The sequence below is a fragment of the Acomys russatus genome, chromosome 6 (genome assembly GCF_903995435.1).
Source record: "Acomys russatus chromosome 6, mAcoRus1.1, whole genome shotgun sequence".
Lineage (NCBI taxonomy): Eukaryota > Metazoa > Chordata > Mammalia > Rodentia > Muridae > Acomys > Acomys russatus.
The window spans coordinates 27,883,452-27,910,195 of NC_067142.1; the positions used below are offsets into that span (position 1 = coordinate 27,883,452).

At 47.9% G+C, this 26,744-nt stretch overlaps 1 protein-coding gene across 1 annotated transcript in view; it reads right to left on the minus strand.

The window, feature by feature from the left end:
* Lct (lactase) overlaps positions 1-26,744 on the minus strand; it is a 36,499-nt gene that overhangs the window by 6,015 nt on the left and 3,740 nt on the right. Inside the window, exons 2-12 of the mRNA XM_051148227.1 lie at positions 23,211-23,290; positions 18,956-19,039; positions 15,911-16,013; positions 14,373-14,446; positions 13,093-13,812; positions 10,337-10,982; positions 7,367-8,923; positions 5,819-6,087; positions 3,361-3,651; positions 2,451-2,649; positions 1,085-1,287 (exon numbers count right to left, since the gene is read on the minus strand). Of these exons, the coding sequence (XP_051004184.1) occupies positions 1,085-1,287; positions 2,451-2,649; positions 3,361-3,651; positions 5,819-6,087; positions 7,367-8,923; positions 10,337-10,982; positions 13,093-13,812; positions 14,373-14,446; positions 15,911-16,013; positions 18,956-19,039; positions 23,211-23,290 (4,226 nt within the window). The remainder of the gene's footprint in view (positions 1-1,084; positions 1,288-2,450; positions 2,650-3,360; positions 3,652-5,818; positions 6,088-7,366; positions 8,924-10,336; positions 10,983-13,092; positions 13,813-14,372; positions 14,447-15,910; positions 16,014-18,955; positions 19,040-23,210; positions 23,291-26,744) is intronic.

Sequence of the window (26,744 nt, forward strand, 5' to 3'; positions counted from 1 at the left end):
CATACACACAAACAAAAAGAATCTTTTTAAAAAGTCTCAGTCTCCTATAATTCATCTCTTTTGTCACAACAAACCTCTTAGCGAATAAGAAACATCTAGTTGGGTTGGAGAGATGGCTCAGAGGTTAAGAGCACTGACTGCTCTTCCAGAGGTCCTGAGTTCAATTCCCACCAACCACATGGTGGCTCACAACCATCTATAATGAGATCTGGTGCCCTCTTCTGGCGGCCAGGCAGAACAAAACAAAACAAAAAAACAAAACCCAAAAACACTGTATATGTAATAAATACATTTTTAAAAAGGAAAAGAAAAGAAATATCTAGTTCATAGATGAAAACTTTGAAGAACAGAAAAACTTTTTTTTTCCCCTCTCAAGCTCACAAAAGTGAAGTAAGAGCAAAACTGGATCCAGAATCTTTGATTCTTAGTTTCCATGTATTTCTGTCAAACACTCAAAGGGAGAGAAGACAGCCAATAAGAGTCAGAGGTGGCACACACCTTTAATCCCAACACTCTGGAGGCAGAGGCAGGTGAATCACTGTGAGTTCAAGGCCAACCTGGTCTACAAAATGAATCCAAGGCAGCCAAGGCTACACAGAGAAATTGTTTCAAAAAAACAAAAAACAAAAACAAAAAGAAAGAAAAGAAAAAGAGTCAGAGATACACACCTGTGTCACAGGATATTTGATCACATAGTGAACCCCAAGATTGTGTTGTTTACTCAAAATACCTGTTTCTATTTGTGGTGTGGAGTTTTCTGTTTGAATATTGTAAACATGATTAAATAAAGTCAACCATAGGTCAAGAGGCAGAGCAAGCAACCAGCTGACAGGGAGTGCACACAGGAAAAAAGTCAGATTGAGAGGAAGCCTGGGGGATGGATAGAGAAACGCACAGGAAGTAGAAGGGAGGGGCACTCATTTTGAGGAAGGCACATTCCTTTCTTTGGGACCAGAGCTGAAGAGGAAGGTCAGCTGGGTGCTTTTTCAGCCTCTTTGAGCTAGCAGGCTTTCACCCTAGAATCTGGCTCCCAAATCTTTATTGGTAAAATCAAAAGATTCAAATTTTGATAAAAACTACAGACCTGCACGTATCTCCTGGCGGCCTCCACGTCCTCCTGCTTGGAGGGATCCCTGGGCTCCGCCCAGTCACTGCTGATGGTGATAGAAATCATGCCTCCCTGCTTGGCGCGGTACTTGTCGTTGTAGAGGTGCCAAGCCTCAGCATGGGCCTTTATCAGGTTGTGGCCGACAATGTATGGAGCTGTGCCAGGCCTGATGGAGATTCCTGGAAATATACAGGGATGTCAGCAGAAAACATCATCCTCTCTGCCTAGGGAAGGGAGGATTCGACACTAGGAAGACTGGCATCCCAGTTCCCCCTACTGGATGGCAGAGAGTAAATCAGCCTTATAGCATCTTTTGCGGGAGAACAGGCAGCAAAGGGTATTTGGAGGGCTGAAGAGATGGCTCAGTGGTGAAGAGCATTGGCTGCTCTTCCAGAGAACCCAGGTTCAATTCCCAGCACCCACATGGCAGCTCAAAACCATCTGTGATTCCAGTTCTAGGTGATCCAGCACTCTCACACAGACGTACATGCAGGCAAAACACCAACGCACATGAAATAAAAATTAACATTACAAAAAAATGCTATATTGATGCTGGGTGATCGTGGCACATGCTTTTAACTCTAGCACCTGGGAGGCAGAAACTGGTGGTCACTGTGAGTTTGAGGCCAGCTTGATCCACAGAGTAAGTTCCAAGACATCCAGCCAGCGTTACATAGAGGAGCCCCATCTTAAAAGCAAGCAAGCAAACTTCCCTTTTGCAGCGGGATATCTACCATGACGCATGCTCAGAAGCGGACATCCAGGAGCTCTAGAGGGCCACCATGAAGTCAGGACTGGAGGACACACCCAACGGCAGCAAGGACACAGTTCACGATTACAAGTGCTCGAATCAAGAGCCCCGGAGGATGCATTTATCGGTAATTTGAGAAAGGCCTTCCCATGCCAATTTCAAGTTTAAAAAATAAAATATGTGTAGATACACGTGTGCAAGTGTAGGTGAGGCCAGGGGACAGCCTTGGGTGTTGTCGATAGGACAACTGTCTATTTCTCTGAGACAGGGTCTCTTGTGACTTAAATTAAGCTAGACTGAGGGACCAGTGGGCCTTAGGTAGCATCTGACTTTGCCTCCCCAAGGCTGGGATTACAAATCTGTTGCCACCCCTCTTTTTGTTTGTTTGTTTGTTTGCATGGGTTCTAGGGAGAGAATTTAGACCCCCATACTTGCATGGCAAGCATTTTGCCAACTCACCCCCCTCTCCCCAGGTCCGTGGAGTCAGCGTTTCCCACACACTGCCTGGCCGTGCCACATGGATTTTGGGGCTTCAGGGTGCTAAGAACATTATGAGGCAAAGAGCTGACAAGTTGGCCCTAGGGCCTTTACCTGGAGCAGACACCCCACTGCCGTAGCCATGGAAAGCAATGACGAAGGGCTCATTCAGTGTGATCCAGAATTTCACCATGTCCCCCAGCCTCTGGAAGAGCACCTCTGCATACTCCCGAAAGCGCGGCACAATCGTCTCATTCTCCCAGCCCCCGATGTCCTGCAGTGCCTGGGGCAGGTCCCAGTGATACATGGTCACCTAGGAGGGAGGAAGTGGGAGCAGTATTCTGTCAGACGTTTTCCTGAGGAAACTAGTGACACGAGACATGCAAGCACAAATGTCTGCGAGGGACACGGACTGACTCAGAAAAGGCTCAAGGAGTTTTGAGCTATCCCCAAGACTGAGAAGAAAACGGTTCATTCCTTAATTCTGTACCACGTGAATTGATGAACGAGTCAAAACCCAAGGTGAAAACTGATTTTGGTGCTGGGGAGACGCTGCCACCAAACCTGATGACCTGGGCTCAGTCCAATCCCTAGGATCTATGAGGTAGGAGAGAGGTATAAAGTTTTCCTAATACACATATAGATACACACACGTGCAGATACATGCCACATTGCTTGAGGGGTTGGGAATAGAGTACTTGCCTAGCATGTATGAAGCTCTGGGCTCCATCCCAGTACCACATGCATGCTTGTAAGCCTTGCACTCATGAGCTGGAGGCAGACAGATCAGAGGTTCAGAGACATTGTCAGCTACATAAGGAGTTGGCGTTCAGCTGGGATGCATGAGACCTTGTCTCAAAAATAAGTAAATAAATAGGACCCTATCTGAAAAGTGAATAAACGGATAAGAGAGGCAGTGCCTTAAAAATAAATATGCTAAATCAATAAAATGAAAGCCCAGCATTGTGTTTGTGTGTTAAGTGGGCTCCTTCTGACCCAACATCTACAGGGACCACACCCTCACCTGTGGTTTGATGCCAGCAGCCAGCAGAGCATCTATGAATCGAACATAGTAGTTGAGGCCTGCTTCATTGATGAACTTGGTGGTTCCGTCAGGGAGGACTCTGGACCAGGAGATGGAGAAGCGGTAGTGGGACACACCCAGGTTCTGGAGGGCCACCACGTCCTCAGCAATCTTGTGGTAACTGTCGCACGCCACATCTCCATTGTCGTCGTTCCCGATCTTCAGCGGAGTGTGGGAATACGTGTCCCAGATGCTAAGTCCCTTGCCATCTGCTCTCCACGCACCTTCAACCTTGAGAGGACAAGAGGTGGTCTAAGTCGGCTAAGAAAACACGGATTCCCTTCTGCGTCGCCTTGGGGAGCCTCTTCTGGACACCCGCCTCCTTTTACTAAAGCTGCACTGCACACGCGGCAGCATCACAGTGCACTCTGCAACTGCACTGGCTACCCAGATGACCATGCAGTGTAAGCATGCTCTCTTCTCTCTTCTCTCTCTCTCCTCCCCCCATCTCTCTCTCCTCCCCCGATCTCTCTCTCTTCCCCCATCTCTCTCACACACACACACTCACACACACACACACACAGAGCCTAGGCTAGCTTTGAATTTTATGTAAAGGAACCAAGTACTTCACCAGCTGAGCCACATGCACCAACTCTAAGACTGTGCATTTCATTTTAGTTTCCCAATTAACACTGCCAGTGGGGTCTGGCATAGAGTGGGCATCGCTAAAGGTCCTGAGGGAACTATTTCACACTCCCTACCACTTCTAACTACAGCCAAGCAAATCGCAACAATCTTGGTTTGGAGGAAGAATTTGTAGTCCAGACATACACAGCTGTTCCTATGCCTTCCTCCTCCCCTCCAACCCCTTGCAATAAGCCAGTGGAGAACGCCTGTCTATGAAGGTCAGTGGGTACACAGGTAACCACTTTTGTATTTTACTTTAAAACATTTCAATAAATATGGTATGACAGAGATGGTGTTGGCATTGTAATTGATAATGCATATTTAATCCTGGCCAGGAGAGGGCAGTGTGGAGCTAGCAGGAGCACCGTTCAAAGTAGCCATCTGTGTGGAGGTGGAGGAGGCTGGAACCAGAGCGATGTAAGAATACAAGGATGTCAGAAGCTACATTTACATAAAAATAGATATAGACATAGATAGATTTATACAGACAATTCTTCACTGAAGAAAGGAGATGCAAACAGGGAAAATGAAAGGGCTAGCATTAACCTTATGGAATCAGAGCTTTACTGGGTGTATGGATATGAACTCATGGCTTTAAACAGGCACGGGGTGGGGCTGGGGGATGTGGCTAAATCAGAAAAGGCCTTGCCTGGACAGCATGAGGCCCTGGGCTCTAGCCACAGTACTACATAACTAGGTGTGGTGGGGCATGCTAGTAATCCCAGTACTTGGATGGTAGAGGCAGGAGGATGTTCTGTTCAGGGTCATCATTGGCTACAGAGTGGGTTTGATCCCCACACATTACAGAGAAAGCAACAGACCAGTGACTTGATGGGGAGCTCATAGCGGGTCCATGTCCCCTGTGTCTGCATTGGTTGTTTTTGTTTTTGTTTTTGTTTTTGTTTTTGTTTTTGTTTTTTTGTTACCGTGATAAAATACCCTGACCAAGGCAACTGATAGAAGGACTAGCTTATTTGGGCTTTCCCTAGATAGTCTCTCGCTGGGGTTAGTGGACCTCCAGGGCCCACATGACCAAGTCTCAGACACAGTTCTGCCGCAGATTGACATTCACTAGGTAAGCATTAACTACTTTGTCATTTGTTCAACTCAAGGAAACCCCAGCTCTCTGTCCTGTTAGGTGATCACTAGGGCTAAAGGCTTTGTCCTGTTTCAGGCAAACAGCATCAGTCCTCTGTAGCAGAATTTCTCAACTTAGGTCTGATCAGCATTTTTTTTTTTAATAAATTTCCCTCCATCCTCCCCCACCCTTTTTTTTCCCCTGAGATAGGGTTTCTCTGTGTAACCCTGGCTGTCCTGGACTCAGTTTGTAGATTAGGCCTGCCTCCATCACAGTGATCTGCCTGCCTCTGCTTCCCAAGTGCTGGGATTAAAGGTGTGAGCCACCAACGCCAGGCCCCTCTCCCCCTTTTGTGGTCCCTGCTGCCCCTCTTCCCTCGGGCTGGCCAGGCACTGCTGCACATTGACTGGGCTGAGAAGGATGAAGCAGAGCTGGAGTGGGTGGGTCTGCAGGATCTCAGTCTGTGGGGGTGCAGAAGGTAGGGGAGCCCTTCTCCGAGGATTTAGTTTTGCAGCTCTCAGCCAACATCCATGATAGAGCTCGTGCACTCTATTGGGTGAGCAAGGGTTATGTGAACCTTGGGGAAGTGAGAAGGGGCTTTCAGGGCGAGTGGACATTACTGGCTGGGGCTGAGATGCTGTGGAGCTCAGCACTGATGCAGGAAGCTGAGCTCCGAGGCTCCGAACCACTCACCTGATATGCTGCAGAAGCCCCACTCCAGATGAAGCCTTTGGGGAACTCTCCATATAGGAACTCGTCCTCCTTGGCTGGGGGCATGCCGTTGTTGGCGATGAGCTCTGTGTAGTACCTGGCTGAGGCTCTTGCCGTCCGAGGTCTGTTCACGTCAGCAAAGTCAACATGATATAACCCAAACTTGACGCTGTAGCCGTTCAGCCACTCGAAGCTGTCCATCAGTGACCAGGCAGAGTAGCCTCGAAGGTCCACGCCATCCAGCCTGTAGGCTGGGGATGGCCCACAGAAAGCAAGAACGCAGAGCATTACACCGGTAGGCAGGAGCCTCAAGCAGCCCAGTCACATGCTGGTACTGAACCCCAGGCTATGCCCCTAAACCATGGAGGTGAGCTGTCACATGCTTCTCAAGAGAGGAACATGTCACCTCATCCCTCTTACTTTCTGCTAAGCTCAATGACCTCACAGCAAGTGTTAGTGACCTTTGTAAACCCAATCTTTTGTCAAGGTAAAGGAATATATCTCAAATGCAAGAGCCTCAGTCCTTCTTAGATATTAAACCCACAATGTGAATATATCAATGTCATTTTTTGTTTGTTTTTTTGAGACAAGGTTTCTCTGTGTAGCTCTGGCTGTCCTGGAACTCATTCTGTAGACCAGGCTGGCCTTAAACACATAAAGATCCACTTGCCTCTGCCTCCCAAGTGCTAGGATTAAAGGTATGAGCCACCGTGCCTGGCCATTTGAAAAAAAAAATTTTTTTTTGGTCTTTATTTTGTTTTTGTTTTTTCAAGACAGGGTTTCTCTGTGTATGTAGCTTTGGTTGTCCTAGACTCACTTTGTAGACCAAACTGGCCTCGAACTCACAGAGATCTGCCTGCCTTTGCCTCCCTGAGTGCTGGGATTACAGGTGTGCGCCACAGTGGCTGGCCATTTAAAATTATTTGAGACAGGATCTCATGTAGCCAAGGCTGGCCATGAACTCACTGTATAGTCAAAGCTAACTTTTTTTTTCCTGTTCCTACTATCCCTACCTCACCAATGGTGGGATTGGAAACTAGAGCTTTGTAGTCCAAGCAAAGAATTTGCCAACTGAGCCACATCCCTGGATCTAGAAGTGGGAACTTTAAATGCTTCTCTCTCTCTCTCTCTCTCTCTCTCTCTCTCTCTCTCTCTCTCTGTGTGTGTGTGTGTGTGTGTGTGTGTGTGTGTGTGTGTGTGTGTGTAGGCCAGAAGACAGCCTCAGGTGTTATTTCTTGGATGCCACCGACTTTATTTTTTCAGAGCCTCTTAGTTGGCCTGGAGCTCACTGAGTGAGCTAGGCTGCCTGGCTAATGAGCCCCAGAAATCCACCCTCTCTGCTTCCCCGGCACAGAGGTTACAAATGTATTCTCTGTCTGGCCTTTTTCTGTAAACTGAACTCTGGTCCCTGTGCTTGCCCCATGCCTAAAAGAGAGACTTTCAAAGCACCTGCCAAAGCATCGAGACACATGCTGTGCAGAGATCTGGGAGACCGGGAGGTTGAGTGAGACAAACGGAATGCTCAAGTACCTTTCAGAGCCTCGTTGATATAGGTTTTGTGGTAGAATAGCCTTACGGTGTCATCCAGTGTGGGGCTTTCCAGGCCCTGTCCGTTCTCGGTGACGTAAATGGGAATGTTGCCATACTCTTCCTTGATCCAGCTCAGCAGCCTCCGCATCCCCCAGGGCACATGTGGGTGCACTGCCGTGATGGATGATGAAGAGTCCATTTCACTGACCTTTAGCTCCTGGTCGTCCTCATAGTTGGGTGGGTTCAGCCTAGGAGTCCTATGTTGTGCAAATACGGAAGTGTAGATGTTGATGCAGAAGACGTCAGCAGTACCCCTGATGTAAGCTTTCTCCTCCTCTGTGAAGCTGGGCAGGCGGGAGCTGGCCAGGTGCTGCAGTTCACTCCTGTTCCCCACATTCCATTTCATGACCTCTGGATAGTCCCCGTTTCTAAAAATCGGGTGAGCAAACCAGCCCAGGTAAAACTGCAGCATCCGGTCGGCGGCTTCCACGTCTCTTTGGAGCCCTGGGTCCTTGGGCTCCACCCAGTGAGTGTTGAGGCTCAGTGAGATGACCCCGCTCTGCTTCTGTCTGTATTTCTCATCGTAAGTATGGTAGACTGTAGCGTGAGCCTTAATAAGTGCATGGCTAACCTTGTAAGGTAGCGAGCCCGGCTCCTTCACGTTTGGGGGGTACAGCCCTGAGCTATAGCCTAACACCGCCTGACTCCAGGGCTCATTAAAGGTCATCCAGAACTTGACTCTGTCGCCAAAGGTCTTAAAACAGAAGTCAGCATAGCTGTTGAACAAATCAATCAAAGAAGGGTTCTCCCAGCCTCCAATATCCTGCAGGGCCTGGGGCAGGTCCCAGTGAAACAGTGTCACCATGGGGACAATGCTGCTCTCCACCAAGCCGTCAATCAGCCTGTTATAATATTCAACACCCTTACTGTTGATGGAACTGTTTCTTCCTGTAGGGAAAATCCGAGACCAGGAGATGGAAAACCGGTAGGATTTGACCTTCAAAGCCCGAAGGATGTTTAGGTCGGCGTCCAGTCGGTGATAGCTGTCACATGCTATGTCCCCAGTGGTGTTGTCTTTCACGTTGTTCCCTGTGGTGTGGGTGTAGTTGTCCCAGACGCTGGGGCCTTTGCCATCAGCATCCCAACCTCCTTCGATTTGATAGGCCGAAGAGGCTACACCCCACAGGAAGTCATCCCGGAAGGTGCCGTGATAGAACAAGTCTCTTTCAAACTTGGGCTGCTTGGAGAACTTCTCCCACACTACTTTGGCCTTGGAGGGCACCTCAGATGGGAAGTTGAAGGTGGCTCTGGCTCTGGAGGTGACATCTGCTTTCACAGGCAGTGGGTTTCGTTTCACTGTCTTGGCAGGGAAGCCATTCTTCTCAATGATGCTGGTGAAGGAGTAGGCAGATGTTCTGGGAGTTCTTGGCCTGCTGCTGTCGTTGAAGTTGACACGATACAGCCCAAACCTCTGGCTGTAACCTGCGGGCCCTTCAAAGCCATCAATGAGGGAACGAGTAATATATGAACGGACATCCACCAAATCCTCCTTGACAGCTATAAAGAGGAAGCAAAAGTCAGAAGTGTGTGTGTGTGTGTGTGTGTGTGTGTGTGTGTGTGTGTAAACCAGAAGACAACCCAGCTGTTGTTCTTGGGACGCCATACCCCCTGGCCTTGGCTTTCCTTTGTCTTTTTATTTAATTTAAAAAATTTTTTTAATGTATATGGGTGTTTTGCCTGCATGTGTGTTTGTGTACCACATTCATGCAGGGCCTACAGAGGTCAGAAGAGGACATCAGGTCACCGGGGACCAGAGTTCCAGAAGGTTATGAGCTGCCATGAGGGTGCTAGGAATTGAACTCAGATTGAGCCATTTCTCCAGTTGCCCCCTGCTCTGTCACCTTAAAAAAAAAAAATAACAACAAGGTCTCATGTGGCTCTGGCTGGCTTCAAACTCTGTGTAGCCGAGGATAGACTTGAACTCCTGATCCTGTTGCCTCCACCTCCTGAGTACTGTCCCATGTATACATTAGCCAGCTGATGCAGAGCTCGGGGTGGAACCCAGTCCTGCCATCATACTAGCGGAGCAGTTATCAACTGAGCTATCTCCTCTGACTTATTTACTTTGGAGACAGGCTCTCACTAAGCATTCTGGGATGAGTTTGTACTCTCAATCTTCCCGTCTCTAATTCCAAGTGCTAGGGATGAAGGCGTGTGTCACCATGGCTTTTGACAAGTGTCCGTAAGGAGAAGGATCACATGAGGAGGCATAGACTGGATGAGGCCAACCTCACCTCTCTCTCTGTGTATCATCTGTGGCTGGAGAAGATATAGAAGACAGTGCGAGGCCATTAACCCTGTCTTCTCAGATTGTCCATTCCTGAACAGAGCGGTGATAACTTTCAGTTCCTGTCCCGGCTCACTCTGTGAGTGACAGGCATCGCGAGCCGATTCTAGTTGGGTGACCTATGTGCTGGAAACCACTTGCCATCCCTTCCCACTTAGATAAGAAAGGCCCTTGGGTCAGACTGAGCCCGTGTGCATGGCTCCACTGGAGGACAGGGAAGTGCAATGCAGGTTGGATAGCCAGCTAAGGGACATGTAACTCAAAAGGGTTGGTGCACTGAGGGGAGTCAGTGGGTTGGGGTCCTAGCCTAAGTATCAGTCCAGTTTGTATCTCGCTATGGACTGAGAGGCACTTACTCAGTGCTGTGCTGCTGTACTGCTCAGCACCTCTACTGCCTTTCACAGTTCCTGGTCCATCACGGGCTCTCAATAAATATAGATTAACTAAGTGCATTAGACTATTTGACTGGAGACAGTGGTGAGATGGCTCAGTGAGTAAAAGGCTCTTGTGGAGCAAGCCGATGAGCTTACTGCAGTCTCTGGTCTCTTGTTAAACAGAACTCTTGAGACTTGGAAGAAGAACTGGACCCCTTGGGAGGAACAGCAGAGCAGCAGCCCTCTTACCCTTGAGCACCTCGTTGATGTACAGGCTGAAGTAGTTCACTCTCACCGAGTCGTCAAGGAGATCCGCTCCTTCCCCTACAGGCATGCCGCTCCCGGCCAAGAAGATTGGAACTCTTCCTTTTGTGTATTCCATGGAAGCAAACCGAAGCAACCTCCTTATGCCCCAGGGTACCACCCGGATCCAGGGAGATGCGGTCTGGGGCCATGTGGGGTCTATGTGCTGGGAGAAGCCTCCGATATTATCATAGCTAGGGATGCAGGTCTGCTGCCTGGCCTCGCTGATGAGGCGGGATGTGTAATGAGACAGACCCAGGAAGTCTGCAGAGCCTTTCAGGAGCCGCTTCTCGGCTTCTGTGAACTCAGGGAGCTGGGCCAGAGGATGACCACAGTGCTGTTTTATTTGCTGGACCTGGGCCCGGAGGGCGGTGGGGTAGTCCCCATCTACAAAGATGGGGTGTGCAAACCAGCCTAGCATGAAGTGCAGGAAGCGCTCAGCGGCAGCAAGGTCCTGGGGACTCTCCCCATCCATGGGCTCCGCCCAGTCTGAGTTGAGTACAATGCCCACCTGTCCCTGCTGCTGTTGGCGATGGTGATGGTCATAGTGATGCCAAGTTCTGGCATGTGCTTTGAGGATCAAGTGAGCCACCTTGTGAGGAAGAAAAGAGGAAAGTGGTATCAGTGTCAAGTTACTGCTGAAGTCACAGAGGCAGCAATGGGGCTGGGACTGGCTGCACTGATAGACTGTTTTACAGTCACAAACCCCTGGGCTCTGTTTCCTGCACTACATCAAGAAGCATGGTGGTGGAAACCTGCAGTCTCAGAGCTCACGAGGTGGAGGCAGGAGGATCAGAGGGTCATCCTTGTCTACATAGCAAGTTCAAGGGCAGCCTGGACTACATAAGGTCCTCTTTCAAACAAAGGAAGGAGCTATCATAGCTGCCGAGCAACAAGAAGTAGCTCTAATGACAAGAGTGTTGAATAAATCAGGATCGCTAAACTAAGGCCAGTTGTGAAAACGCCACAAAAGCAAATTCATAAGAAAAGCCAGTGCTGGATAGAAACACTAGTACTGCCGGGCGTGGTGGCACATATCTATAATCCCAGCACTTGGTAGGCAGAGCCAGGCAGATCGCTGTGAGTTCGAGGCCAGCCTGGTCTACAAAGTGAGTCCAGGATAGCCAAGGCTACACAGAGAAACCCTGTCTCGAAAAACCAACCAACCAACCAACCAACCAACCAACCAAAAAAGAGCCACTAGTGGGCACACTCCATTTGTGCCCCCACCTACTATGCTCTCCCGCTCCTGGAGGACAACACAAGAGCACTGCCAACAGACAGGAACACAAGCCACTCTGGAAATTGGAGCAAGTTATGAAGCTGATCTCAGACTTCTTGGAAAACTATCTAAGGTGTTTTTCAAGCCCCAGTTTGCGATTTCTTGTCACAGCAGCCATTTTAAAAAAGGTATTAAGCCATGAAGTAATACACAGAGTAGACGTGAAGGGGGAGGCATGAGGCTGAGGGTGTAGAGCACTCTCTAGCTGCCCTTGAGGTCCAGGACCACAAAGAAAATGGGGACATTGCACCCACACGACCACAAAGAAAAAGAAGAGGGAAGGAAAAAAATGTTGTGACAATATTGCCAGCTTGACAGAATGTAGACCCAGGAGGCAGACGACCCTGGGCCTGTCTGTCAGGCAGTTTCTGAGAAGTTTCTAGATTGGGTTAACTGAGGTGGGAACACCCACTTTAGAGGTGGGTCTCTGTATGGGATGGTGGTGGTCTCTGGACTGAATAAAAGAACTGAGCACCAGCATTCACCTCTTTCTCTGTTTCCTGACTGTGACACAGTGCGACCAGCTACCTCATGCTCCTGGGCCGTGCTTTTCCTGTCTTGTCCTAAGCCAAAGGAAACATTTCCTCCCTCAAGTGCTTTCCACAGGCATTTTGTCATAGCAACAAGAAAAGGCGCTACAACTGATAGGAAGGAGAAGCGAAGACTTCCGCAGCCTTGTCTCTGCAAAATATCTCAGAAAAGCTTATGGAGGCCAGGTGTGGTGGCTCAGTCTGACACCTGAGCACTTTAGGTTGAGGCAGAAGGATTTCTGTGAACTGAAGACTGCACTGTGAGTTTCAGTTTAGCTTGAGCTACAAACTGAGACCTGTCTCAAAAAGCCAGAGCAGATAGATGATAGATTAATAGATAGATGGATGGATAGATAGATAGATAGATAGATAGATAGATAGATAGATAGATAGATATGAGCTTAAAGGCTGTGGCTACAGCTAAGTTATATAAGGGTTGCCTCCAATGCACAAAGCCCAGGGTTCCCCCCTACCCCTTCTCCCGCAGCACTGCATAAAACTGGGCATGGTGGCACATGCCTGTAGGCAAGATCTCTACAACTGAGGACTCTCCTCCAAGCCTGGGACTCGCCTTCAGAGTCAGGGGGCTACGGGTGTGTGGCTCAGTCAGTAGAGTGCTTGCCTATTGTAAAAGAAGCCCTCGGCCTAATCCTCATCACTGTTCACAAAGCAGGTATGCTAGCAGATGTCTCAGGCTCCAGCTCTCTGGAATACAAGAAAGAGATCGCAAGTTCAAGGTCACCCTCAGCTATATAGTAAGTTTAGTATCAGCCTGGCTGTGTGAGACAACAACAAAACGTATTTATTCTCCCCTCTCTCTGGTCTCCTTCCAAGGACAGGAAGGAGACATCCAAATGTGTCAGGAGTTGCAGGACAGGAGAAAGAAGTACCTTAAAAGAAGCCACTCCTGGGTCAGAAATGGCTGGTGGGTGCTGCCCAGTGCCATAGCCTGCATAACTTATCACCCACGGCTCGTGGAAGGTCACCCACAGCTTCACACGGTCCCCAAAGGTGGAGAAGCAGAAGGCTGCGTAGCCCAGGAAGGCATCCACCACACTCTCGTTCTGCCATCCGCCTTGATCCTGCAGGGCCTGAGGCAGGTCCCAATGGAACAGCGTAGCCATGGGCTGAATGTGCGAGTCCAGTAGGCCGTCTATCAGTTTGTTATAGTAGGCGACACCTTGGAGGTTGGGGCTGCTGGTCTGCCCAGTGGGGAAGAGCCGGGACCAGGAGATGGAGAATTTGTACACCTGAGCCCTGAGGCCTCGGAGCAGGGCGACATCAGAAGCTGGTTTGTGGTAACTGTCACTGGCCACTTTGGCTGTCGCTTGGCTCTTGTCAGCATGCAGGTTACTGTAGTGGTCCCAGATGCTGGGCCCTCTGCCACCTTCGGCCCAGCCTCCTTCCACATTAAAGGCTCCTGTGGAAACGCCCCAGAGGAATCCTTCTGGAAACACATCTTGCAGGAAGGTATCCCTTTCTGCCCTAGACTGGTTAGCAAAGGCTGTCCAGACTCTCTGGTAGGCTGATAGAGGGGATGAGGGCGCAACGGCTGTCTCACGGTGCTGCTCATTCTGAAGGGCCAGGCTGTCAGTGAGAGAACAGGATGGCTTGTGGGATGGAAGTGACATAAAGGGAGAATTAATGACTGGGTTGCAAATGCCCCATAGAGTAAGGCATGGTGACTCATGTCCCTGACCTCAGCACTCAGGAGGCAGACGCAGGCATCTCTATGAATTCCAGGCCAGCTATGTTTACATGGTCAAACCTTGTCCAAGGAAAGAAGAAAGAAGAGGAGGAGAAAAGAGAAAGAAAGAGAGAAAGAGGGAGAGAGAGAGAGAAAAGGAGGAAGGTCCAGAGAAGCAGCAGGAGGAGAAGGATGAGCAGGAAGAGGAGCAGCAGGAGGAGGAAGAGCAGGAGGAGGAGCAGGAAGAGGAGGAGGAGGAGCAGGAGATCTCTGTGAATTCCAGGCCAGCCTAGTCTACAAAGAGTCCAGGACAGCCAGACTTACACAGAGAAATGAAACCAAACAATGCCCCCCCCAAAAAAACCCCAAAGAAACAAAATCAAGAGACAAAGACAATGGTCCCCCATGATTGCCCAGGTAAAGAAAACAGGAGCCATCATACCAAATAGTTATAGTTAACTGTGCAAGTGGACATTACCTCGCCTCAGAACTGGATGAACAGCTCAGGAATGCATTGACGTCAAACCCAACAGTCTGTACTTGGTCCTTATTTATGGCTGTAAGAAAAGAAGTCAAGTTGACTGCATGGCATGCGGAGCTCAAGCACAGACATGCAGCCAGTACTGTGCCTAGCTCTAAAACCAACTCAAACCACACGCAGTGGTTCCTAACCCTTCTAAAAATACCATGGATGTATCTGACCCACTTAGGACTAGGATGTTAATCCTCACATTTCAGGGTGAATACCAACCACCCAAAGACTTCAGAAGACAGCTGGACCCATCATCCTAGAGTCTTGGACCCAGGAGACTTCAGGCCAGTCTGGAGTAAGCATCTATTCTTCCCCCTTTCTGGTCTTTAAAGTTAGGGTTTTATGTGGTCCAGGCTGGCCTCGAATTCACTGTGCAATGAAGGGACAGCCTTGAATTTTTAACCTTTCTGCCTCCACCTCCCAAGGACTCAATACTGCAGGCCTGAGCCACCACATAAACAGGGTATGTTTAGAGTCGGGAATGGAACCCAGGGTTTATGCTTGCTAGACACTCTAACAACCATGTTACCTCCCAGCCTGGAATTATAAATGTACATAACAGTCAATATTTTAATAATTGTATTGCTGTTTTTTTGAGTCAGGGTTTCTCTGTGTAGCCCTGGTTGTCCTGGAACTCATTTTGTAGACCAGGTTGCCCTTGAACTCACAGAGCTCCATCTGCCTCTGCCTCCCAAGTGCCTGATTTAAAGGCACGTGTCATCACTGCCGGGATAAAAAAAAATTAATCAAAGAGAAGGCTAGGGAGTTCGTTGGTAAAGCACTTTCCTGGTAAGCACGTGCTGCTAAGTCCAACCTCCAGAGCCACATGAAGAAGCTGGGCTTGTGGTTGGAGAGATGACTCAGAGGTTAGGGAGCTATTGTTCTTCTAGAAGGCCTGAGTTAAGATCCTACACCCACTGCAGGTGGCTCACAATTGCTTGTGACTCCATTTCCAAAGGATCCAATGCCTTCTGTCCTCCTCATGCACTCTACCAATAAGACAGACAGACAGACAGACAGACAGACACACACACACACACACACACACACACACACACACACACTCATACATATGCATATATACCATAAAGACTATCTCTGAGTTCAAGGTCTTCCTGGGACTACATAGTGAGCTCTAAAACAGCATGCCCTACACACAGAGGTTTTTTTCCGCATCTCAGGTGACACCGGGGCCACACATAACAGGGGATCACAGGCTGTCTCCATGTTGACAGCTCCCATCTGAGGCCTGGAGGATTTCATGTCCATGTTTGGGCATCCTTGACATCTGTACAGACCACTTAGTGTCTTGGGGCTCTGGGGGTTCCTTGCCACAGGAGGCAGGGGACCTTAGCCTCATTCAGTAGGCCCTCAGTCCAGCCATTGTCCCAGGCCCCTCCCCCATGGGGACCCCAGATTTCAGTTTTGCTACCCAACAAGCCAGTGTACTAAATGTCACTCAACACCTGTCACACGTTGGTCCACTCACCTTCCAGGAGGCTGAAGAGCAGCGAGGAGGGGCTCTTCCCTGTAGATGGGCAGTCCTGAAGTTTTAGAGTATAGATGAAAACTTTCATTTCGGGCTCAATGGTCTAGAAAAGATAATGAGCAACAAATGTGCCTTTAGTCATGGGAACAGGTGAGATGCTCTCTGCTCACCTCCTGGAAATGACCTCTAGCCATCCTACTTATTGAGGACAGTGACTTGAATCTGAGGTAAAAAGACACTAGTCAATGACCATCGGCCACTAACCCTTCCCAAATGAAGTGATACCCACACCAGTTCATGTCAGATGGGGCACCTCATAAGCCAGCAGCAACATTTTAGAGTCAAGAGCGAGGCTGTCTTGCTTGTGTCAGGAGTCTGAGCTATCCAAGAAGGCACTGCTACCATGGTCACGAGCATCTGTGGTTTGCTTTAAAAATAAATATCCTAGTTTGTGGGGTTGAGAATGTACTTTGGTTAGGGGAGTGTTTGTTCAGCATGTGTGAAACCCTGGGTTCCATGCCCAAGGTGACACACACCAGATGTGGTGGTGCAGGCCTATAATCCCGGCACTCAAGACATGGAGGCAGAAAGATTAGAAGTTCAAAGTCAGCTACACGAGGCCAGCCTAGGCTACATGAAAACCTGTCTCCTTGGAAAGGAGAAGAGATGAGAACGGGTTAACAAGGTGGGTTCGGCAGAACAAGCTGGCCACAGCTGAACAAGATCGCCGTGGCTTCAAAGGAGTTCCTACACTTTCCTTTCTACTTTGGGTCCCTTTCACACTTTCCATAATAAAAAGTCAAAGAAGGGATGACTAAGAGCAACAACTTCACCACCCTGAGGGCTGGAGTTCAAACCCGGCACCCACATAACAAGTCAGACCTCCTACAAATGCCTGTCACTCAAGCTCCAAGGGATGTGATGCTGTCTTTCAGCTTCTGTGCACAAACACATAGATAAGTTGGGTTTTTTGGTTGCTGTTTGCTTGGTTGGTTGTCGTGTCCCCCCCACCCCCCCGCAAGACAGGGTTCTGTAGGCTTCACCTTTCCCAAAACTACTTTATTTGGGGTTCTTTAATGCTTACACCTCCCTTCCCAACCCACCTACCTGAGATAGGAGAGAAAAGAGGTTAATGGGAACAGGAGAAGTAGACCAGTTCCTGGGAGTGGTTCCCCTGGCGTAGTCGGCAGGATTTCAGCAGACCAGCAATTCAACCAAAGTTGCTGCTGGAACCTGGAACAGTAGCCGGAACCCGGAGCCCTTAAGCGTTCTCTGGCTTGGTTTTCTTTAGGAGCATGCGAGCACTTCTCAAAGTGGAGCAGTGAACAGCCAAACAATGCCAAGACCAAAAAGCCCAGCCTCCTGTTTTGGCCTCATTTATATATATATCGCCTCTCAGAGTCTGTACTAAGATGTGTTTCAGCTGGCAAAAACCAAGCCCCCGCATAAGGTGGGCTTCTAGTGGATAAACATTACCTGTTCTCTCACAAGTCCGTTCCCTACCCCACACTTGGGATCAGAACAAAAACATGTGTGTCCACTACAGGGTTTCTCTGTGTAGCCTTGGCTGTTCTGGGCTCACTTTGTAGAGCAGGCTGGCCTCAAACTCACATAGATCCACTGGCCTCTGCCTCCCAAGTGCTGAGATTAAAGGTGTGTGCCATGACCACCCAGCTAAATTTTTTTTTTTTCCGAGACAGGGTTTCTCTGTGTAGCCTTGGCCATCCTGGACTCACTTTGTAGACCAGGCTGGCCTCGAACTCACAGTGATCCTCCTGCCTCTGCCTCCCGAGTGCTGGGATTAAAGGCGTGTGCCACCACGCCTGGCTTAAATTGTTTTTAAAAGGCAAAGGTACCGTCACTTTTGAGATCTCAGATATGATTGTCTTCTATTCTTTTTGGGTTTTTGTTTGTTTTTTGAGACAGGGTTCCTTTGTGTAAGAGCCCTGGCTGCCCTGAAACTCTCTTTGTAGACCAGGCTAGTCTCAAACTTATAGCAATTGCCTGCCTCTGTCTCTGGAGTGCTGAGATTAAAAGCATGCGCCACCACACCCAGCTTTCTGTTTCTTTAAGTCTGTCATTTAATTATAACATTCCTTCCTTTCTTTTTCTCCCCCCACCAAACCTTCTAATATACCTCTCCCTGCTCTTCTGCAAATTCATGGCCTCTTTTTCTGCCAATTGTTATTACTTGCACATATGTATTTGTATGTGTGTTTATATACATATATTCCTAAATATAACCGGTGAAGTCCATCCAATGTTATTTGTATGTATGTTTTCAGGGCTGACCATTTGGCATTAGACAACTAGTTGGTGAGCTCTTCCGGAGAGGATCAGCTCTTCAGGGAGGACCACCTCTCCCACTCCCAGCATTCCTCAGTTGCCTGTAGTTCTTTGTGCAGAGTTGAGACTTCGGGGCTTCTCTCCACCCAGTTTTGCCCATTCATTGGTGTCATCCTTGCTCAGCTCCCATTTCAACAGACATGTTGGCGAGACTTTATGGTTATAGCTTTCCATATGGTCCTGGATTGGTAGCTTCTGTACACAGCCGCCGTGGTGATCTCTCTTCCCCACCCCTGGCCTTGAGCCGACTGTTTAGTTGAGAATGACTGTGAACTCCTGACCTCCTGACCCTCCCTCCCGAGGGCAGGGGTTACAAGCGTGCATTAGTACACTTGGTTTTTGTTGTGTTGCAGATGGAGCCCCCAGCAAGCCCATCTCCCAAGCCAAGGCTCAGCAGGTCTGATTCAGCAAGTTGAAGGACCAGCCGTGCATTAGCTGAAGTGCCACATTTCTTTCTTTTGGGGGGGGGGGTAGTGGTGGTGGTGGGATTTCGAGACAGGGTTCTCTGTGTAGCTTTGGCTGTCCTGGACTCACTTTGTAGACCAGGCTGGCCTCAAACTCCCAGCGATCCTCCTGCTTCTGCCTCCCGAGTGCTGGGATGAAAGGCGTGCACCACCACACCCAGCCCTAAGTGCCACATTTCTAACATGATCCAAACTTTCGCCGCTCGCCATCAAGATGGAAAAGCGCTCACGTTACCTGCACTTCACTCAGCTTCTGTGGTAGAGTCATCACACTTTGGCATTCATAAGACAAATCAAGAGAGAGGAAATCTACCGAGTCCTAGAAATAAGGAAATCCAGCCATTAGGAACAAGGTCCTGCTCAGGAGTGTGCTGTAACTCAGCCCAATCTTGGGATTCCCCAAGAGAAAACTGGGATGTAAGCGCACGTGACTACATCACCTAGTGCTCCAGCAGGAGTATGAGTGTGTGCTTACATAATTAGTGTAAAAACAGGTATGCTGGGTATGGGGTGCCAACAAATGGAGGTGCACTAAGGGAGGGAATCAGAGTATGGAGTTCCCCCAGGCAGCACACTCCCCTTGACCTCTGTGATATTTGGGAACCCTCTGGGCTAGGGTTTGGTTTTAATTTCAGGGTACGATAGTTTGAAGTCCAGCCAGTCAACCCTAGCTTGGCCAGTTCTTCTAGCAGAAAACACAAGCTACTCTTGTCCTTGAGCTGACTCAGAGGATATAGGTGCCTGCATCAAATCTGATGACCTGAGTTAAAGGCCCAGATCCCACATGATGGGATAAAACTGAGACTCCTCAAAATTATCCTCAGACCTCCATATAAGTATCATAGCATGTGCATGCTACACTCAGACACACAGACAGACAGACACACAAAATAAAAATGTGATGAAATTTTTAAAAAGGAAAGAAGGCTGGAGTGGTGGTGGTGCACACCTCTAATCCCGGCACTCAGGAGGCAGAGGCAGGTTGATTTCTGAGTTCGAGGCCAGCATGGTCTACAGAGTGAATTCCAGGAAAGCCAGAGCTACCCAGGGAAACCCTGTCTCAAAAAATAAAAAGAATGGGCTGGAGAGATGGCTCAGCAGGTAAAGGCACTGACTGCTCTTCCAGAGACCCCAAGTTCAAATCCCAGCACCCACATGGCCCCTCACAACTGCCTGTAACTCCAAGATCTGACATTCTCACACAGACATACATGCAGGCAAAATGCCAATGCACATAAAATAAAAAGATAAGTTAAAAATTTTAAAATTAAAAAAAAGGGCTCATTCAGTCTGAGCCTTAGCACCCACCCAAAATCCAACAGTGTGTCATTTTGTTTTGTTTTGTTTTTGTTAGTGTTTGTTTTCTGTCAGTGGATAACCTGGAATTCATTATGTAGGCCAGGCTGGCCTTGAACTCATAAAGATCTTCCTGCCTCTGCCTCCCAAGTGGTGAGACTGAAAGCACATGTTACCACATACATTTACACACATACACTCTCACACATTCACACACATACTCATACACTCACACACACACACACACACACACACACACACACACACACACACACACACACCTGCCTGGCCACTCAGTTTCTCCCTTTGCTGGGACTCCTAAGTTCATCACTGTTCTTTCCCTCCCACAGAGCAGTGGTTTCACAGGCAGGCACCAGCTGGGAACCAAGTGCACTGTGGGCCTGACACTCCACCCACCACTAGCTCTCAATGCTCTTCACAGACTCCACAGGCTGGCTCCATGATGGAAAATGTCACTTGCATCCCCCAATTCATTCTCAATCCTTGTTTCTGTTGTCAGCTGTGTACAAGACACAGACATTGTCTTCCTGGAGGGAACCGCTCACCAGGTACGTGGGGTAGGGAGAGTCACAGCTAATGGTAGGTTAAGACTCGGACACACGGTTTGAGAAGGAAGGTGAAAAGCATATTGGGCACATGAAGAAAAGACAGAGAATTACAGGGCTGTAAGAAAAGCGAGAACAAGCACTGGTGACACTGAGTGTTCATGGATTAGAGTCACCTGGGAACTCGGGACACTTCCAGTCCCAGGTCAGTTAGAAGCCAAGGACTTAATGTATGCTATGCAAGCACTCAGTCACCTCTTCAAACTGCACACTTGGGCTGGACATGGTGGTGCATACCTTTAATCCCAGTACTAGGAGGCAGAGCCAAGTGGATTGCTGTGAGTTTGAGGCCAGCCTGGTCTACAGAGTGAGTCCAGGACAGGCAACACTACATAGAGAAACCCTGCCTCAGAAAAACAAAAAACAAAAAAAAAACAAACAAACAAATAAACCGCATACTCAGCCCTACTAAGTACCATTGTAAAAAGCATAGCTCATTTCAGCAGTGAAGAGCTTTGACTTGTTTTGGCTGCAAGGCAGTGTGGGACATTTCCTGTAGTGTGTACTCTGGTGTCTGCACTGTCATGAGCAACACATGTCAGCCACCAGATGTCACATTTGCCAGCTCAGGAACTTGAAGCCATCCATGATAAGGTTTTGGATAAACAAGTCTCTTGCTGACCTAAATACCATCTAAATTAATTTACAAAGAGTGATAATTGCTATCAAGAGACCAAAGGGCTGATCATAAAAATGCTTGTCCCACAACAGCCTTCGAACTGGAACCTTGCCCGTGCTAGCGGCACAGAGAATTTTTTTTTTCCCCCGAGACAAGATTTCCCTGTATAACAGTCCTAGCTGTCCTGGACTTGCTTTTTAGAGTCCTCAAACTCACAGCGATCCACCTGCCTCTGCCTCCTTGAGTGCTGGGATTAAAAGTGTGTGCTACCACGTCCAGCACAGCAGAATTTTGAGGTAATCCCATAACAGTGCATGGGTTCCTTCTCAGAACCCCCACCCAGTGCAGTGCAAAGCCCCAGGGCCTTCCGATGGACCTGCATAGTGCATGCCTATCTCTCTGACTCTGAACTCAATTTCCTGATTTGCCCTGTGTGTATCTTATGCTGGATCCCACGCTTTTACATGACACCTGCTTTCCACTGATATCCGTCCCCCTCCTGCCTCTCTCAATTTTTCTAGCAAAATTCTCCCTACTGTTAACATCCACACAAGAGTGTCCTCCAACGGGAGACTCTTACCGGGGCTGCTCTCTCAGCCTGAGGTGCTCTTTCACCACTGGGAACTGTTAGTTTAGACAGGTGGAGACCTTGGGTTGGGATGTGTTTTCAGTTGGTAGAATGTGGGCCTAGCATGCACAAAGGCCTGGGTTCCATCCCTAGCACAGTATAAACTGGGTATGGTGGTTCATGCCTATAATCCCAGCAGTTGGGAGGGCCAGACAGGAAGAGCAGGAGTTCAAGGTCATCTTCAGCTATGTAGTGATTTGTAGGCTAGCTTGAGATATGCATGGCCCCTTCTCAAAAACAAAATGAATAAACAAATAGATGAATGAATAAGTAAGGGGGGTTACTGGAGGAATTGGTGGGGGCACATATAATCTTAGGATTCAGAGGCTGAGACAGAGGATTGATCAAATTTCAGGCCATCTTGGACTACTTAGTGAGACCCTATCTCAAAACAAAACAAAATATAGTAAATCCAGGCATAGTGGTGCGTGCCTATAAACCCCAGGCCTCAGAAGATGGGAGCTAAGTGATCAAGAGTTCTGGTTCAAGATAGCCTTCTGCTATACACTGAGTTCTGAGATACATGGGATCATATATATATATATATCCCCCTCCCCCCCGCCAAGACAGGGTCTCTCTGTGTTAGCCTTGGCTATCCTGGACTCACTTTATACATCAGGCTGGCCTTGAACTCACAGCAATCCGCCTGCCTCTGCCTCCCAAGTGCTGGGATTAAAGGCATGCACACCATGCCTGGCAGGATCCTATATTTTTAAAACATTAAAAAGAAAAAAGTCAAAGAAACAAATAAAATTTTACTTTTAACAGTTAAAATCACAGGTTAGCCAGGCATGGTGGGGCACACTTTTAATCCCAGCACCTTGGGAAGCAGAGGCAGGCGGATCTCTGTGAGTTCAGGGCCACCTGGCCTATATAGTGAGCCCGAGAGAACAAGAGCTTAACCATCCTACCTTGAAGGCACTCCCATTCTGGCCTAAGTAGCACCCCTCCTGTGGTTATGTCAGAGCCTAGGCAGCACCAGCACCCCTGCCCCGCTCACTCCCGTGACTAAGCTTCAATTTCCCTACATCAGTCTCATCAAATCCACACAAGTACTATTCCTGTATGTCCTGATGCCACATCTGGCTAACCCCAACCTCAGCTCTTTGACTAACCCACCTCCCCATGCCTGGAAAAACCTATCTTGTGAGAGTCACTATCTCATCTTCCCTGATAACAGCCCTGCCCAGGTTTCCTCAGAAACAAAACTGCCCCACAGCCATTGAGCAGCTTTATGCTCTTTTCTTCCTACAGAGGCTTTATCTCAAAATAAAGAAATAGGATCATAGTCTTCCCTAGGCATTACTGATGCTGCGCCTACCTTGGCCAGTGCAGCAGAAGATGGGTCTAGCAGAAGCTCAGGGATGTCTTCAGCCTTCAGGACCACAGACAGCTTTCCTCCTGGAACCAGACAGAAGAGTGAGCAGTGGCTGTGGGAAGGAGGGAGGAGGGAGGGAGGGAAGGAGGGCTCAGGTGTTTGAAGAGGTAACTACTGAGAGTTGCTCTAAGTCAACTGAAAGACTTTAGAAGTGTGACCAAAAAATACTGTGTCTCTTTAAGAGACTATTTTGTTTTTGTTTGTTTTAAGATAACATCTTAATTTTTGGTTTTCTTTTTTTTTGAGACAGGGTTTCTCTGTGTAGCCTTGGCTGTCCTAGACTCGCTTTGTAGACCAGGCTGGCCTAGAACTCACAGAGATTCGCCTGACTTTGCCTCTCTGAGTGCTGGGATTATGGGCATGCACCATCACACCTGGCTTTTTTTTTTAAATAAAATATTTAATTTTATTTTATGTGCAATGGTATGAGGATATCAAATCCCTTGGAACTGGAGTTGCAGACAGTTTTGAGTTGACATGTGGGTGCTAGGAATCAAACCTGGGTCCTTTGGAAGAGCAGACAATGCTCGTAACCACTGAGCCAGCTCTCCAGGCCTTGTTTTGGTTTTTTGAGACTGGGTTTCTCTGTGCATGTAACAGCCCTGGCTGTCCTGGATTCCCTTTTTGTAGGCTAGGCTGGCCTTGAACTCACAGAGCTCTACCTGCCTCTGCCTCCTTGAATGCTGGAACTTACAGGCATGCACCACCAGGCCTGGCTGACTATTTAGTTTTTATTCGGATTTTCTTTTCTTTTCTTTTCTTTTTTCTTCTTTTCTTTCTTTCTTTTTTTCTTTTTTCTTTTTTTTTGACAAGGTCTTACTGTGTGACCATGACTGTTCTGGAACTCACAGAGGTCTTTCTGTCTCTGCCTCTTCAGTGCTTGGACTAAACTGTTCTGTACAAATTAAGACTGATATTGAGGTATGTGGGAAAGAATAAGCCTTGTCACAGGTGGGAGCAGTCTTGGCGGGCTTTACCCTTGGGGCACCCCATGAATACCATGTGACAGACTGAGTGGAGCCATCCTGGGTCTGGAATTCAAGAAGCAGACCTGGGAACCCCACCTGGACTATTGTCTTTCTAATTGACCCTCACTCAGGCAGTTGGGGAGGAGAGAACAACAAAGTCAGCTGGGCGAGAGAGCGTGGGGAGCAGTGGACCGGCTGGACCAGCACGCAGGCCAGAGAGACACCTAAGGACCCGTCCCGTGGAACGGATACCGGAAGGTTCACTCTTTTGTCCCTTTAACCCTTTTTTCCTTCTTGTGTAAGCTAGTTGGATTGTATAATGAAGTTTTATTATAAAGAAACAGAGCCAACAGAGATACCAGAAGGACTAACATTGGATTTCAGGGTTACTGGGACAAAGGTTAAGAAGTAGGCCTCCAGGAGATAATCTGGCCAGCTGCAAAGAAGAGCCCCACTAGAGATAGCATTGCCTAGTGACTGACCCCTAAGGGTCCCACCTGAAATAGAGTTGATAAGAGACCCAGTTTTACGGCCACATTTCTCCCTGCCCACTGGAGACAGAGTTAATAAGAAACCAGACACTTCCCTGGATAAAGTAGTGAACAAAGAGAACAAAGAAAGCTAAACCGTGGGTGGTCTTGGCGCCTTTTTCTGTAGCCTGTCACTTTAGACATTAGACCTTTTTATTTTACTCAACCAATAGATGACGGCCAGGCTAGGAACCCCCTGCTTTGGGGCACTGGGAGGGATAGGAACCTATACATTTACCCTCAGCTCAGAGAGCTCTTTCTGGATACCACTGTGTTGGTGACCGGGCAGAGGCTGGCTCGAGTTGATTAAAGGTCCTCATGTATATTGCATCGGTATTGAGTCCTGGTGGTCTTTTTTGGGGAGTTTCACAATCTGGGTACAGCAATATACAGAACGCTTGGAAGAGTCAGAATAAAAAGGATTACCTTAAAGTGACTAACGAACACCTTATTATTATTATCATCATCATCATCATCATCATTCCAGGCACTGAGCATGGAATTCCAGTGCCTAAGTGTCTAGTGTATGTGTGGATTCATAAAGATATAATTATACCTTGATAAACAGAAAGCAGGAATAAGATTAGCTGAAAGGCACTGCATCGTAGAAAAAATGAATTAGATCAACCTGTATACTTTAAAGATGTTTCAAAATTGATAAATCTGACCTGAATAAGAGAAGCTTCCATGTGAAAGGCAAGAGACGCTGAAGGACAACAGTGCATAAAGCAGACACCCCTGCATGGAAACAGCTCAGCAAACAAGCTGAAGAACAGATCGAGGCTGGAGAGATGGCTCAGAGGTTAAGAGCACTGTCTCTTCTTCCAAAGGTCCTGAGTTCGATTCCCGGCAACCACATGGAGGCTCACAACCATCTATAATGAGATCTGGTGCCCTCTTCTGGCCTGCAGGCAGAACACTGTATACATAATAAATAAGTAAATCTTATAGACTGGCAGATTGGAAAACCCTGATGCTGAAATGGACTGTTGTTAAAAGCAGATGATCAGGACTGCAGTTATGAAGGATCTTCATAAGGATCATCAGTGGATCTTCATAAGGACATTTGGACTGTTAAGTTTATGGAGTTGACAATTGTTTCTATTGTAAAAGTTAAGCTGTGTACAATTTTTAGCTTAAACAGAAAGGAGAAGATGTAGAGTGATTTTAATCTAGCAACACGACTACTCTGGATGGAATACAGAAATGTCCTTAGTACACGCCCTTAATCCCAAACAATGAAGGTAGAGTTAGTTGGTAGCAGCACTCATGTTTGAAAGTAATGTCTGGTGGGGTGGTGGTGGGGCATGCTTTCAGACACAGGAGGATCTCTGTTAATTTGAGGCCAGCCTAATCTACAAAGTGAGTCCAGGACAGCCAAGGCTACATAGAGAAACCCTTTCTCAAAAAACAAAAACAAACAAACAAACAAAAAATATATATATAATAATGAGAGTAATGTCTAATTGAGAGGCAAATCAGAGAAAGATTTCACAAAATAGGATATGCCCAACTCTCATGAGAAGAGAGAAGAAAGAGGTGACTTAAAAGGGAGCATCGTGGGCTGAAGAGACGGCTTACTGGTTAAGAACTCAGGGCCTCTGTCTATTCTTCCAGAGGTTCTGAGTTCAACTTCTGACAACCACATGGCTCACAACCATCTATAATGTGATCTGATGCCTTCTTCATGCATGCAGGTGTGCATGCAGATTGAACACTCATATACATAAGATAAATAAATACATCTTTAAAAGGATAAAAATAAGTAAAAGAGAGCATGAGAGAGAGAGAGAGAGAGAGAGAGAGAGAGAGAGAAGGCAGTTTTACTGGGATAGTTGTAAAGAGACAGGATACAGAGAGAACAAGCTAGACACATGTGAAGATAAAACAAGGAAGAAAACAAGAAGAGCCAGGTGTGGTGGTGCACACCTTTAATCCCAGCACTTGGGAGGCAGAGGCAGGAGGATCTTTGTGAGTTC